The sequence below is a fragment of the Nannospalax galili genome, unplaced genomic scaffold (genome assembly GCF_000622305.1).
Source record: "Nannospalax galili isolate Female #2095 unplaced genomic scaffold, S.galili_v1.0 scaffold473, whole genome shotgun sequence".
Lineage (NCBI taxonomy): Eukaryota > Metazoa > Chordata > Mammalia > Rodentia > Spalacidae > Nannospalax > Nannospalax galili.
In genome coordinates, this window is record NW_008334092.1 from 1,136,054 (window position 1) to 1,151,352 (window position 15,299).

Below are 15,299 nucleotides of genomic sequence, written 5' to 3' on the forward strand. Positions count from 1 at the left end.
AACAAACACATTCTGCAAAGGATCTTATTAAAAATTCTCCTAGAGGCTGGGGGCTGGAGAGATGGCTCAGTGGTTAAGAGCACTGACTGCTCTTGCAGAGGACCCAGGTTCAATTCTCAGCACCCACATGGTGGTTACAAACTGTCCTTAACTCCAGTCCCAGGGGAATCCGAAGCCCTCTTCTGACCTCCACAGCATTGCACGACACAGGTGCACTCACATACACGCAGGCAATACACTCATACACATAAAATAAAAATAATAATTTTTAAAAATTCTACTAGAGGCTAAACTTGGCGTTGATAAGAGATAACTGGAAAAACTTCATCAGTGTTGGTGACATGTTTAATTGTAGATCTAAGAGTAAAGAAAAAGTGGGGGAAAGAATAGAATCATAATATATAAAGTATATGATAAATGTTTTACATCCTGACAAAGTGGAAATAATGCAACAGAAAACGAGGGACAGAAGAGGGGAACAGAGCAGAGAATAAGCTCATGGATTTCTGTACAATCAATATGTGAAAGTCTAAGGACACTTACATTGGTAAACTAGATAATAAAGGGTTAAATAAAAAACCAGGGAACTGATGGCTTTAAAATTTTAAGAGGACAGAAGTAAACAACAGGCAAAGATCCAAATTTTCTTAAATGGCAAAAGAAATGGAAAAAAAGTAAAGAAAACATCATAATTACATAAAGCATGAACTAGGACCAAGCATATAAGATGTATCATTACACATGAATGAGTTTAACCTACTAACAGAAGATTTTCATGTGGGCTCACAAGGCAAAGCCAGACTTAATGCTTCATGGAAGAACCCCATTTCATTTCAGACATGCACCTGTTATTCAGGGGATGGTCAAAGCATGCTAGTTGACGTTCTAAAACTGAAAGCTGGAAAAGTAAAAACCAAGCTAAAAAATATTAGGAGTGATAAAGAAGATATTTTTAAAGACCAAAAGTCACAATTTGCAATGGAGATATAACAACTCTGAATCTCTATGCACCAAATGACACAGCAACTGCCTTTATATAGTAGAACCTAGAGGAAATGTAAGGAAAATTAGAAACACACTGACAACAGAAAACTTTAAACACATTTTTCAGAACACAGGTCAAATGGGCAAAACAGTAAGGAAGAACATAGAGGGCACGATTTAGAAAGTATGTATCTTAGGAGTATATATTCATATATATGGTAGAATTACAGCAAAATGGACCATTATAACAATTGATCAAACATTAAGTCACAAAGGAAGCACCAGTAAGCTTAATGAAACGGAAATATTGTGTACAACAAATATAAAATAAGAGGAAAAGGCCGGGCGTGGTGGCGCATGCCTTTAATCTCAGCACTTGGGAGGCAGAGGTAGGCGGACCCTTGTGAATTCAAGGTTGGCTTGGTCTACATAGTGAGTTCCAGTACAGCTGGGGCTACAGGGAGACCCTGTCTCAAAAAGACCAAAAAAAAAAAAAAAAAAAAAAAGCAAAAAAGACTTTTTGGTTTAGAAAATTGAAAAATTTCTTCTATTAAAATCTTTCAGGTGGAAGGAAGCAATTAGTGCCAAATTACAAAACTTTTAATAAATAATAAACATCACTTATTAATATGTATGATATAATTAAAACAGCTGAGAAGAAATTTCACAGCTTTGGGGCTAGAGAGATGGCTCAGTGGTTAAGAGCACTGGCTGCTCTTGCAGAGGACCTGGGTTCAATTCCCAGCACTCACATGGTAGCTAACAACTATTCCCAGTTCCAGGGAATCCAACATCCTCTCTGACCTCTATGGGCATTGTACAACACAGGTGTACTCACATATATGCAGGCAATACACTCATACACATACAAATAAATAAAATAAAAAATACTTATGTTCATAAATATAACACAAAAGGAAAGAATGACAATAAATGAATTAAGTACTCAGCCCCAAACTAGGAAACAAGCAAAAAAGTCAATCAAAAGAAATCACAAGGAAATAATAATGGATAAGACCGTAATTAATGACACAGAGACCCATAAGCAGTAGATGTAGTGATATCCTTGGGGGGAAAAAAAGAACAAATATACAAAACCTCCAGCTAACATAACCAAGAGAAAAAGGGAGGAAGTCCATGTTGACTCTGAGCCCCAGGACTAGGGAGAGTGGATGACATACTTACGCACACAGAACGGGGTCTTGCCCGACCAGTGATGATCCTGCTGGCAGATGCGCACAGACATGCCGATCAGGCGGAAGCCGGCGCTGCACTGGTACACCACGCTGCCCCGGTAGTTGTAGTTCTCCCCGTTGATGTGCCCATTGACAATGGGCTCAGGAGTCCCACAGTGCCCAGCTTGGTGGGATGTAGAAAGACAGTGAGTCAAAGAGGGACTTCTAGAAAGTGAGGCAGAGCTGGGGTGGGGCAGGAGAGAGAGGAGTGGTGGGGAAGAGGACCAAGCACCCAGCCACCCTTTATTTTCCCACCTTCCCCTGGAAAACAGTGAACCAGGAGTGACTTTGGGAATCCTGGATGTGATAGAAGTGGTGTTGAGGGCTCGGTGACCTGTAGTGTCAAAGCTGCATTCCAAATAGCCATCCATTACTGAGCTTTGGTTTCTGTGACTGCACAGGTGGGAAGTTATCACTGTTACCTGTCTCTGGGATTGCTATGGTTTGAGTAAGTCCCCATAGCCCTCTGTGTTGAAGGCTTGGTGCCTACCAGGAGGCAGAAAAAAATGTGTGTGTGTGTGTGTGTGTGTGTGTGTGTGTGTGCGTGTGTGTGAGAGTGGTGTGGAAGCTAGGTCATCCCTGTAAAGCAGATTTCCTCTGTCTTTCACTCTTGCTAGGATACATTGCTTCATCATAGCCAAAGACAACGGGGGCCAAGTGATCATGGACTGAAACCTTTGAATCTGTGAGCCAAGATAAACCTTTCTTTTCTATAAACTCATTATCCCAGACATTTTGTCATAGTGCTGGAAAGCTAACACAGGGGCCTGAGTATCTACTACCTAAAAAGCACCCCTGTCTAATTAAGGCTGTCAAAACCTGTCCTGTTGGAAACAGTCACACACAGATGGTTGGGCCAAACTCCTTTTTGAGTGGCACCTCAGAGCGTTGTTTCTATTAAGTGAAGCTTGGGTACCATACATTCCTGGCATTCCTTAGAACTCTTTGGTTTTATGTAGCAATAACTTATAACTGTCCCCAAGACAGTGGCCATTGGCCATATACTCCCACATCCTGGAGCCCACCAACATGTGTACCAGGGACAGATCATCAACCTCCATTAGGTTTGTGTGGCTGGCTGAGATCTTCTTTAGGAACTGAGAGGCCCCAGAAAAGAGTAGAGAGAAAACTTAGAACCTAAAGCCCAGACAGGAAGTACATGAACCATGGGAAAGATGAGAATTTTCTCCTCTTCAAGCTCACAGTTACATGCTATGTCATTTGCTTAGTATATGAAAATGTGTGTATTATAATTTACATGCATGCATACATATATATTTTAAAATACTTTTCTAATATATAATAGAAAGGCTATTTTAGGTGCATTACAGGAATGGGTATCTGTAGAGTGGAAGACAGGGCTAATTCATCATGCAAGGGCTAGTAAGATGGGTTGTTTTTCTGATTAGAATGTGAACTGAGAGATCAGTCTCATCAGACTTGAAGTTCTTTCTTCTGAGTTCCCCATAAAGGGTTTTAGTCTTGGTAGATGCCTGACAGTTGATGCTTGGAATAAGTACTTTTTGAGAGTAGGCGGGCAGGGTGGGCCTGGGGAAGCCACTCACCAAGGCAGCGAACTTCAGATCCGCTCCAGAGCCCACTGGCCATGCACTCCCGCACCCTGGAGCCCACCAGCGTGTATCCAGAATTGCAGGAGAAGATGGCGGTCGCCCCATAGACAGACATCGTTCCAATGCGGTGTCCACTTGGGGGTGTGGGGAGCTCTCCACAGGAGATGACTGAAAAGATCAAAAAATGGTCAATAAGCCAGTCCCAAGAGCGGGGACAGAAGATGTGGTGGTGCATCTGATGAATGAGAATAATAACCAAAACAAGACCTGCCTAACCTTCCTCTCCTAGCATATGACCAGAACGTGCTGACACTGGCTCATGTGATGTGATGCCCTACCTTAGGTGTCCCCACAAGCCCTGGAGGAGCTGCTGATGTGCCCAGGCTCCACTCCAGATGTGTAACCCCCAGTCTCTGGAGATCAGGCTTAGGCTTGTGTGTTTGTTAAGAAGTCCTCAGGGGGCTGAGGTAGCACCATGGTTAGGAAGAGATGACGAATCTGTGGTGTGTTACTCATTGCTCAGGGCAGACATTGATATAAGTCTTGTCCTTTCCTGCTGATCCTAGTGGTAGCCTCACACCCTGTCTCAACAGAGCATGCTGACAGCCTCTGGTTGATGTACCAAGTAAGGTCTGATCGTCAAGGCTGCACTGCAGTGAGGCTGGTCCACATGTGTGACTGTTACTCTGTCACTGTGGAGCCCGTGCCTTTCCCTTCCCTCCTGAGATTACCCCAGGAGCACGCCCTAATCCACCTCTGTCTTGGGGACCACTGGCTTTTGAGACCATGTCAAAGAACCAAAGAAAAGCAATTAACAATGGAGGAGGGGCAGACTGGCTTAGGTGGCCTGTCCTTCTTGCTGTCCTCATTCCTCCGATAAATATCCCAGTTGCAGATCTTATCAAACACTACATTGTCTTTTTTGTCTTGTCTCCCCAATAAACCATAAGATTCTAGGCAGGCAGAAGTTACACTTTTTGTTTTAAATCCTGGTGTGTGAGGGTGGGTGGGAACAGAGGAGGAGGCTGCATTAGTGTTATGGTGCACGTGTGGAAGTCAGAGGACAACCTCTGGGTGTCTCACCTTCTACTTTGTTTGCAACAGTTTAATTGCCTAAGTCAGGCTGGCTGTTGACCCATAAACTTCCAGGGATTTTTCCTGTCTGCCTCCCACCTCGCTGTAGGAACCTGGGGATTACAGATGTGTTCACCACCACATGCTGCTTTTACATAGGTTCCAGGGATCTGAACTCAGGTCTTCACACTTGCATGATAAGCTTTTTACCCACTGACTTATCTCCTCAGTCAAGCCACGTTCTTTTAATCTTTGTACCTTTCTAGTACCTGACACATAGCTGGGGTCTAATGAATGTTGAATAAATGAGTTGGTGTGTACTGGGCTGGACAGCTTATTAAAAGCCAGCTTTTTCATAAATTGACACCCTGTGAAGTAGCAAGCATGTCCCCAGCTTCTGATTGTAGGCGAGTGTCCAAAAAGGGGTATACTTCAATCCATGGACACTGCCTCCCTCAACTCACTTCATGGCTGACATGGTTCAGGTAGAATGCAGTGTGCTAACAGGCCCGCCCTCCTCTCCTGGGCTTACTTTGGCAGGTAGGCATAGAGTCCCCCAGGCTCCATCTGCCATTGGCCTGGCAGCGGATGACCCTCTGGCCGGTGTAGTAGTACCCAGGATCACAAATGAGCATCAGCTGAGCCTGGAACTGGTACTGGGTCTCAGAAATGAGCCTCCAACGGCCATGCTCCACACTGATGCTGCTGACATCGGGACAGGTCACAGCTGAGGGAAGGAGGAGAAGGAAAGAAGATTAGCTAAGTAGCTGTGGAAGAATTTGCAGGAATCTAGAGCTGGGGACTGAGAGGACTTGATGCAGGAATGAAGAATCCAGGAACATTCGGTTCCTAGGCAGATTTAGTAAATGAACGAAGAGGTTGGGGAGGAGGATACTGCAAGTTGGGAGTACAGATCTGCCAAAATGAAATAATCAAATAAGAAAGGCAAGACGTGCATCCTGGGAGCACTGCTTACCAGATGTAGGCTGCTTATTCCATTTGGTCAGACTTTGTTTTTTCATTGATGGCTTTGTTTCTTTTAGACAGGGTCTCATACAGTTCAGGATAAGAATGACTTTGAACTTCTGATCCTCCTATTTCTACCTCTGGAGTGCTGGGATTACAACCGCACACCACCGCACCCAGGTTATACAGTGCTAGAGATCAAGGCCAGGTCGTCTTGTTTGCTGGGCAAGCACCCTTATCAACTGAGCTACAGGCCCAGCTGGGGACAATAATTTTTTCAAGACAAGCCATAAGTCTGGATATCTATCTAAAATTTCTTGATTTTTAGACTCTTAAGAAGTAATTTATATACACATTATGAAGCAGAGCATAGAGAAAACAAAATCAAAACCTGTATCGCTGGACTAAATAAGGCCCTTTAGGTTGTCAAATTGTCTTCTGACCCCCAAATTGTCACTTCAGAGTTCCATGATTAAGGAATGTTCATGCATCTTTCTGACAGCATCCCCATCTAAAATGGAGTAGACAGGGACTTTTCTAAGTTCTGTGGTGATTTATGGAAATATCTCAAGGCATGGTGGTCCCTCAGTGTTCTGAGCATAACTTGTAATGGGGACCATGGTTGGTAGCCTCAACGCCCCTGTCCTCCTGAGTCCCCTGGCCTCCATGTGCAGACTTTGGCTCCACTGCTGGCCTTGAGCTCCCTCCAAGAAGGAATCTTTTCATCTTCAACCTAGCCCCCAACCCCCCGACACCTGCATCCACGGCCTCAGAACTCACGGACACATTGTGGGGGGACATTGCGGTTGCTCCACAGGCCCGTGTCCAGGCACTCGGCAGTGGTCTCGGCACCTGTCTGGAGGTGGTAGCCTTCACTGCAGCTGTATACAGCCTTGGTCCCCACCGTGTACTCCTTGCCAAACACCACTCCATTTTTGGGTGCATCAGGAAGGCCGCAGGAAAGAGCTGGCAAAGGAGAAAGGATGTCACAGGTGTTTCTTTTACTTTAAAAATATGAAAAATTAAACATTACTACACTTAAGAAGGAAACCAGTAGCATCGACATGGTAAAAATAAGACTAAAAAATAGGGTGGGCAGAGAAAAGCCCCCACAGGAAACAGCTAATTCAGGAAGCAGAAGATTGGGGGTTGTTGAGCAGGGTATGTCGAGATCAAGTGACGCATATTCATGGAATAAGTGAGTGTTTTGAAGAAAGAACAAGGAGAGGCTTTTTCACATTGTCAAAATGCGTGCAAGTAAAAGTATTAGATATTAAAACAACAAATTTCCCAGAACAAAGGCCCAAAAGACAGAGAGTGAAAACGAGAGAAAAGGACTAAAAACAGGATCAGTCCAGGAAGTCCAACATCCAACTGTTTGGAGTTCCAGAAAGAGAGAAGAGAAAGCAGGTGGGATGGGTTGATGGAACTATCCTCAGGAAAATTTCCAGGAGGTGAAGAAAGACACAAGGTTGAAAAGCAGCAGGGGGTACAGAGAGCACCACTGAGCGAGGTGGGGGACCCTACGAAGGACGGGGCTCAGGTGCCCACCTTCCAGGTGCCCAAAGAAACCGAACAAAGCCTTCAGACTTGTGAATGAAATGATTTACAACTGAGGATTTTATCTAGTCACCCTACTAAGCATATATGAGGGAAAGCTAAGGACACCTTCACACATTTAGAGGCTTACTGCTCATGACTCCTTTCTGAGAAGTTTACTTCAGGGCATTCCCCATCAAAAACAACATTGAAACAAGAAATGGCAAGACATGGCATATAAAAAACAGCACGGGCTTAGGATTTCAAAGAAAAGGAGCCTCAAGGTGATGCTTCTGGACACCTGCAATGCTGCGGCCAGGTCTTTGATTTTATATATTTATTGGAGGAAGATATGGGTAGAAAGATTAAAGAGAGTCAGAGTGTTCACTGCCACCTCTCACGTACCACCCCTAGTTGAGAGCTCAGGCCTCCTTCCCTTAGATCTGGAGTAACCTTGGGCAGAGGAATGGCCCTCAATACTGGCTAACAATGGTGCCTTGCTAAAACGTCTAGAACTAAGAAGACACATGAGACTAGGAGTCCATTATGATATGGGGAAAGTTGACTGTCCAGAGGTAGGTGGCTGGAATCCAAGATGGAAGGATTCAAAGGCTGGATGTTGAACCTAAAGAGGATCAGTTAGGAGCTCAGAATGAATGAGGAAGTAGGGAGAGTTAAACGCGAGGTTCATTTAATGTCCAGATAATAAGACCTTGAGTCAAAGTGGGACTAGGTTAGCCAAACCATCGTATCAGATAAACTAACTCTCTTGCTTCCTTGCACTCTCTGGACAGAAGTACTAGGTGTCCATGGATGTTCTCTTTGGAGAGTGGGACTTGGGGGAGGCACTGGCAAACAGTCCCTTTTCACAGACTTGGTGTGGCCCAGCTCATGTAGACAGCTGAGAAAGCAGAAGATAGCTCAACAGTCCAGAGGTAAGAGGCATGCTATGGGTAGGAAGGTAAAAGCACAAAGTGTTTGACGCTGTTGGTGGGATGAGGTGTCTGTGGGAGAGATGGTGCAGAGATGGATTTGAGACGGAGAGCTAGCAGTGAGGGGCAGGAGAAGGCCAGGGGAGTACACAGTTCTAATGGAGTTGGGGAGAAACCACAGCCTGGAAGCAGCCATAGAGAACAAACCAACTGCCAGGTCCTTCCACACCTGAGCTGTGCAAGAGAGGGTGGCTGTGGAGGATTAATACTCTCTATTTTATGTGTGTGAATGTATTGTCTGTATGTATATAAGTGCACTCATGTCGTGCAGTGCCTGAGGAAGTCAGAAGAGGGTGTCGGATCCCCTGGAACTGAAGTTACAGATGGTTGTTAGCCACCATGTGGGTGCTGGGAATTGAGCCCAGGTCCTCTGCCAGAGCAGCCAGTGCTCTTAACCACTGAGCTGTCTCTCAAGTCCAACACTCTCCACTTACAAAGGGTCACTGTATGTGTTTCTCAGGAGAGCCCCGGTCGTCCCTGTGGAGGGGGAAGTGAGCTGAGCAGCTGGGTGGTAAGTGAGGGTGTTTGGTTCTTGTTTGTGGAATCTGAATTCCAGAGAAGACAGCATCTGAGAGGAAGGGCATCGAAGGAAGCATAGGGTGGAGAGCAGGGCAGCCACAAGTGACAGGATAGGGTGAGAGGGCCATCATCGAAAGGCTTCATTTTTGCTGGAGACTTAACTGAGCCCAGATGCTTGGTAGTCTCCAAATGGAGCTCTGGAACAAAGACTTGTCTGAGATGATGTGGTTAGAGACGTAGGGATGGAAGCCAAATGCTATTTGCCATCTGTGACAGTCGGTGCCTCTGGGACCTTTGGTTATAAAAGTATATTAATAGGTTGCTTTTTGGCTTTTCCAAAGAAGACACAGATTAGAAGGTTGTGAGGGTCAGAGATGACTGATGTCATTAAAAAGACTTCAACATACTAGGAGCCAAGAAACCTGAACTCAAACAACAGGGCCATTTTGTCTTTTTGTCTATAATTGGCAATGTTTTCCTTCTTTTAACCAATGTTTGTGGTGTGGAAACTGGGAAAAGAGCAACTCTTAGTGCTGCTGATAGAATTAAAAGTGAAGGCAGAATCTGTAGATATCAAAAGTTGTAAATTCTGCATACATGTGATTCAACAATTTCAATTCTGAGAATTTCTTTTGAGGAAATAAGAACGAATGTTCATAAAGATAAAATTATAACTCTGTGGTAGCAAAATGTCTAAAAATCTAAATGACCCATTATAGGTTGTGACACTTGAAGAAGTGTCAGTTTTCCCACAATGCTATGCAACCATCAACCATAATCACAGAGGAATATATGCAAATATACTAAAGATGATAACAAAATATTAAGAGCTTTGCACATTGATGATCTCATTTTTGTAACTGGTAAGTAGGAGACCAAAAGGAATCAACATGCTGAAATATTAATGATAGTGATCTTGTGACAGGATTATAGTTCAATTTCATGTTCTTTTAAAAATACTTTATTTTTATTATTTTTATTTTACGTGTATGAATGTATTGCCTGCATGTGTGTAAGTGCACCTGGGTTGTGCAATGCCTCCAGAGGCCAAAAGAGGGCATTGAATTCCTCTGGAACTAGAGCTATGGACAGTTGTTAGCTGCCATATGGGTGCTGGGAATCGAACCTGGGTCCTCTGCAAGAGCAGTCATTGCTCTTAATCCCTGAGCCATCTCTCCAGCCCCCTCACTCTGTTCTTTTGCATTATCTAGTCATCTTATTTTTTTCAGATTTCTAGCCTGGATACATATAGAGTAGGTTGGGTGGCTAGTGAGCCTCAGGGAATTGCCTGTCTCTGCTTCCCCAGTGTTGAGACTACAAGAACATGCCATCACACCTGGCTTTTTATGTGGGCTCTAGAAGACCAAACTCAGGTCCTCAAGGCTGCAAAGCAAGCACTTTACTGACTGAGCTATCACTCCAGCCCCTATAAATACTTTTATTAGTATATATTAACTGTGCAAGGCAGGGGGTTTCATTGTGGCAAGGACATATGTTACTATAAGGGAAAAAACCCTCATAAGTTCTAAAAGGTAATGCTTGCAAACAAAACGGTACATTCCAAGTGTTTCCTTGACTCATTTGCTTTAGGAGCATGAACCCATGTTTGCTTGCCTCTGAAGAGTCCTTCTTAGCTGCCCAGGTGGATGCAGGTCCCTTTTTACCATGGGGCTCCCCAACACCATTTCTATTCCTGATGCAAGGCCTCCTCTCCCCATCACTTCATGTTCCCACATCTCCCCCATGTTCAGAGCCTCCCCCATGGCTCTGAAAACAGATCCCCTATGCATCTGTCATCACCAGGATTGGAGATACATGGGCCCTTAGTAAATGTTGGCTGGAAGAATGAATTCATCACCAAACCTGGGAGACCCACATGTGGCGGAGACTGCTCCTGAGACCAGCCTGAGGTGGGACTTGGAACAGAGCCACCTTGTCACCACTTTAACTCCTGCTTCTTACCTTGACAGAGAGGAATGGCCTCGCTCCACAAGTGGTAGCCCTGGGGGTGCCGAGTACAGATGGCCATGCTGTGTCCCACCAATCGATAACCTGCATCGCAGCCAAAGTGGATAGAACCACCTGGCTGGGTGGTGGTCTGGCCCAGGATGAAGCCACGGAGTGGAGCTCTGGGCAGGCTGCAGTAAGGAGCTAAAGAACAAGACGAGGCTCAGCAGAATAGCAGAGTGCCACTGCCTGGACAGGCAAGCTATTTCACAAGCCCTCCCCTTCTCCCCACAGCTTCTGATCTTTGCCACTGCCAAGTCCTTTGCTACTGAGGAAGGTCTGAGTGGTTGATACTGAAAAGGTCTGAGTAAAGCCAGAGCAAGACCCAACAAAACAAATCAAAACAAAGGCTAGTTAAAAATATGGAATGTCATCCACCCACGGCTCAGGGACCATTGGGGAAAGGAGGCAGAAAGATTGTAAGAGCCAGGGCTGGCTCAGGAACACAGAAGAGTTGGAGGCTTCCAGGCCACTGGAGGCTTGCCCATGTAAGCCCGAGGCAGCAGTGGCATGGAGCGCAGGACCCATGTCAGCTCAATTAAACAAGGGCCCAAAGGGGAGGTGAGAATTAGATGGTGGGACAGCACTAGATTGAGAACTATTTGAGATTGATTGCTGCTGGGTGAGGGATAGTATGACTTACATATGACCACTGGATGGGCTGACTAGATGCCAGTGGATGAATTTACACTGGGGGCATTTGGGTACAAACACCTGAATGAACAGGACTCAGCATGTATGGCAGAGTATGAATTTACACTGGAGGCATTTGGGTACAAACACCTGAATGAACAGGACTCAGCATGTACGGCAGAGTGCATAGGGTTCAGTGGGGGGATAGAGGGAGGCATGGATGGGGAGGGAGTCTGGATTTAAGTGGGAAATGTACGAAAATTTAAAAGCTCAATAAAAAATAACAATAACAGCATAACAACAGCCAGTTCCATGAATCATTTGGGTCCCTTTTGCCACCTAAAGGCAGCTCAGGTTGCTTTCAAACCCCTTGAGCTGTCAGGCAGCCTTAGAAAGCAGAATCCAGTGGAGCTGTTTCTGAGAGGTGTGACTACCAGACCTCAGTTTTTGTGATTTAGGACAAACCACTGAAGCTTGTTTGGCTCCAGTTTCTTCCCCTGAAATACCTACCTCACAGAGACTGTGTCTAGAAAGCACCCCAGAGCAGGGAACTTAGTGTTTAATAAATGATTCTTTTCTTTCTTTCTGTTGGGTTTTGAACTCTTGGGGACCTAAGACATATATTTCCCTTCAGGGCTCATTTCTCCCCCCAGCTTATGGTTTAACATATTTCATTTATTTATCTAGTAAAGAGATCTCAAGAGTCCATTAAGTGCCAGATGCTGCTGTAGTGCTGGGAATACAACGATGAGGAAAACAGACAAAAGTCCCAGATGGAGAGAACTCACACCACAGCCCCTGCCAGGAATCCTCAGGGCTGAGTGATGGTTATTATTGGTCATTTGACAAGGTCTAGAATAACCTAGGAGACAAATCTCTGGACTCGATTGTGAGGGAGTGTCTAGATTAGGTTAACTGAGGTGGGTAGACCCACCCTAAATGTGGGCAGCACTGCCCCACAGGCTGGAGTCCTAGAGAAAGTGAGCTGAGCACCAGCATTCATCTCTCTCTGTTTCCTGATGGCAGAAGCAATGTGACGAGCTGCCTTGCGCTCCTGCGGCCATGCCTCCCCCACTGTGGCGGACCGCATCCTCAAACTGCCATTCAAAACAAACCCTTCCCTCCCTAAGCTGTTTCTGTAAGTGTTTTGTTGAAGCCGTGAGAAAAGTAACTCATACAGATTGGTTCTGTGAGGCCGGAGACAGGGATGACCCTGGAGCCTGGTAGCATCTGCCTGAGGAATGTCTGGCTGGGCCTCCCAGGCAGTTGGTGATGAGGAGATCTGGGGCCGGACCATGTACTCACACACCTGACAGTGAGGCCTCTGGCTTCTTGTCTGAGGATTACCCTTCTGTGCATGTGGAAATGATGTTTTAAAGACCTCCCTGGCAAGCAGACATGTGCCCTTCGACTGTGCCCCCTCTGCCATGCGCACATCATATCTACAAATGGCCCTGACCCAGGAAGGAGAATCTCAGCTTAGTCATCCTGATAGACACAGTTGTAAATTACACACCTCCACTATATCTTAATTATTGAGTACTAATTGTTGTACCGTGTAGTGAATTCCTCTTCTATGTAGCATATGTTCTGTAATTACAACTGACTCATTACTTCCAAACACATTAGTCTTTGAACGTCAAGGAAAAGGGAACTCCTTAATAGCTTCTAGCTCTGAATTTAGCAACCAGGGAAGGAATATGCCATTTTTTCTTTTCACATGAGCAGCTGCTGGGAACTCAGGCTCGATCTCCCCTGAAGGGTATCTGGAGGTTTCTTTTTCATTTTGAGGAAACAGAGGCACAAACAGTTAAGTGCCTTGTCTGAGGAACTTTACTGCTAGTTAAGGACAGAGCAGGTCACTGACACGGGGTTGTGAGCCCATCTTTCTCCCAGCCATGGATATCTGGGAGAAGCTAGTGTGGGTAGGTTCAGAGGAAATGGACTTTGAAGGAGTGAAAACTGGGCTCCACTTGGCTTTATACAGGAAGCTCTTCCCACACTCAAGTGTTCTTTAGAGTTGTTCCCATAGGCCTTCTAGGTGTGGGCTGGTCTTGCAGCTATGAAGCTTATGAGAGGACAAGATACAGAGACAAGTAACAACTTGTTCAGGCAGGACTTGATAATTTGATATCCCTCCTAAATGATAGTCTTTGTGTGTGTGTGTGTGTGTGTGTGTGTGTGTGTGTGTGTGTGCATGTAGGTGCCTGTGTGGGTTCAAGTATATGTGTACGTGTAGAGGCCAGAGGTCAACCCAGATTTAGTCCCTCAGGATGCTGTCTACCTTATTTTTTTGACACAAGGTCTCTCACTGGGACCGGGGGGTTCACCAATCAGACTAGGCTAGCTGGCCAGAGAGCCCCAAGGATCCTCCTGTCTCTGCTTCTCCATTGGTGGGATTAAAAGTGATGTCATCACATTCAGCTTTTTACCTGGGTGTGTGTGTGTGTGTGTGTGTGTGCATGTAGGTGCCTGTGTGGGTTCAAGTATATGTGTACGTGTAGAGGCCAGAGGTCAACCCAGATTTAGTCCCTCAGGATGCTGTCTACCTTATTTTTTTGACACAAGGTCTCTCACTGGGACCGGGGGGTTCACCAATCAGACTAGGCTAGCTGGCCAGAGAGCCCCAAGGATCCTCCTGTCTCTGCTTCTCCATTGGTGGGATTAAAAGTGATGTCATCACATTCAGCTTTTTACCTGGGTGCTGGGGATAAGCTTAAGTTCTCATGTTTGCATAGCAAATATTTTACTGACTGAACTATCTTCCCAGTCCTTTCGAACCAATATCTTATGCATGCGCATGGTGGAACACCCTGGGATCTGTAGACATTCCCTGCAGTCTCCAGGGCTGCAAGACACAGTCAGCAGCTCATTGGACTGCCCTTCAAAGTGGGCACCGAGGCTTCAGTTTATCAAGCTTTCCTCCCACCAGGTCAGTGGTCCCTACAGTGAGAGTTCAGAGAAAGTCAATTTTCTCCATCTCATTGCATTCAGAGATATGTTTGCACTCCTCACAGACTGTTCCCTGGGCCTGGCCTTTGATCCGACCCTGACGAGACTGTATGGCTTGTCGGAAAAAGAATGAAAGCCTGTCATTTGCAGCAATGTAGATGGTAGTTGGGGACATAATGTTAAGTGAAATAAGTCAGGCACAGAAAGACAAATACCACGCGTTCTCATTCGTGTGTGAAAGCTAAGGCAAGTTGATTTTATAGAAGTAAAGAGTACAATAAGGGTCAACAGAGCTTGGGTCAGTGGAGGGCAGAGGGGACAGAATGACACTGGTTATTGGGCACAAAAACAAAAAGAGGCATAAGCTCTCATGAGCTACAGCACGGTTGGGTAACAATAGTTAATACCCAACTGACTGCAGATCAAAAGGGGTAGAAAGGATCTTGATCGTCCCAGACACAAAGAGATGATACTTTTTGAGGTGATGTGCATGCTAATTGCCCTCATTTGACCATTACAATTGCACATATTTATACACCTCACAAATAACACAATCATCATGTGTTAATGAAAGAATAATAATGGAAAAGATACAGCTTATAGAGCAGGAAAGGGCTCTTCTGCTGCCCGTCTGACATTCTCCTGGGGAGAGATTGTGACTCAGGCTTGTTCATTTAGGGAACTGCCATTAACATCTAAGCTCCTAAGGGGCGGGGATCTCCCTGGGTCTCATTGATTCTATAGGATAGTTAAAATTCTGGGGACACAAGACATGAGAAGGGAGGGAGGAGATTAAATGTGGGGAAAGAACCAGAACGAGAAGAGGC

At 45.3% G+C, this 15,299-nt stretch overlaps 1 protein-coding gene across 1 annotated transcript in view; it reads right to left on the reverse strand.

Moving 5' to 3' along the window:
- Csmd2 (CUB and Sushi multiple domains 2) overlaps nt 1-15,299 on the reverse strand; it is a 633,859-nt gene that overhangs the window by 43,510 nt on the left and 575,050 nt on the right. The window contains exons 51-55 of the mRNA XM_029561678.1: nt 10,843-11,031; nt 6,611-6,796; nt 5,397-5,591; nt 3,785-3,958; nt 2,170-2,343 (exon numbers count right to left, since the gene is read on the reverse strand). Of these exons, the coding sequence (XP_029417538.1) occupies nt 2,170-2,343; nt 3,785-3,958; nt 5,397-5,591; nt 6,611-6,796; nt 10,843-11,031 (918 nt within the window). The remainder of the gene's footprint in view (nt 1-2,169; nt 2,344-3,784; nt 3,959-5,396; nt 5,592-6,610; nt 6,797-10,842; nt 11,032-15,299) is intronic.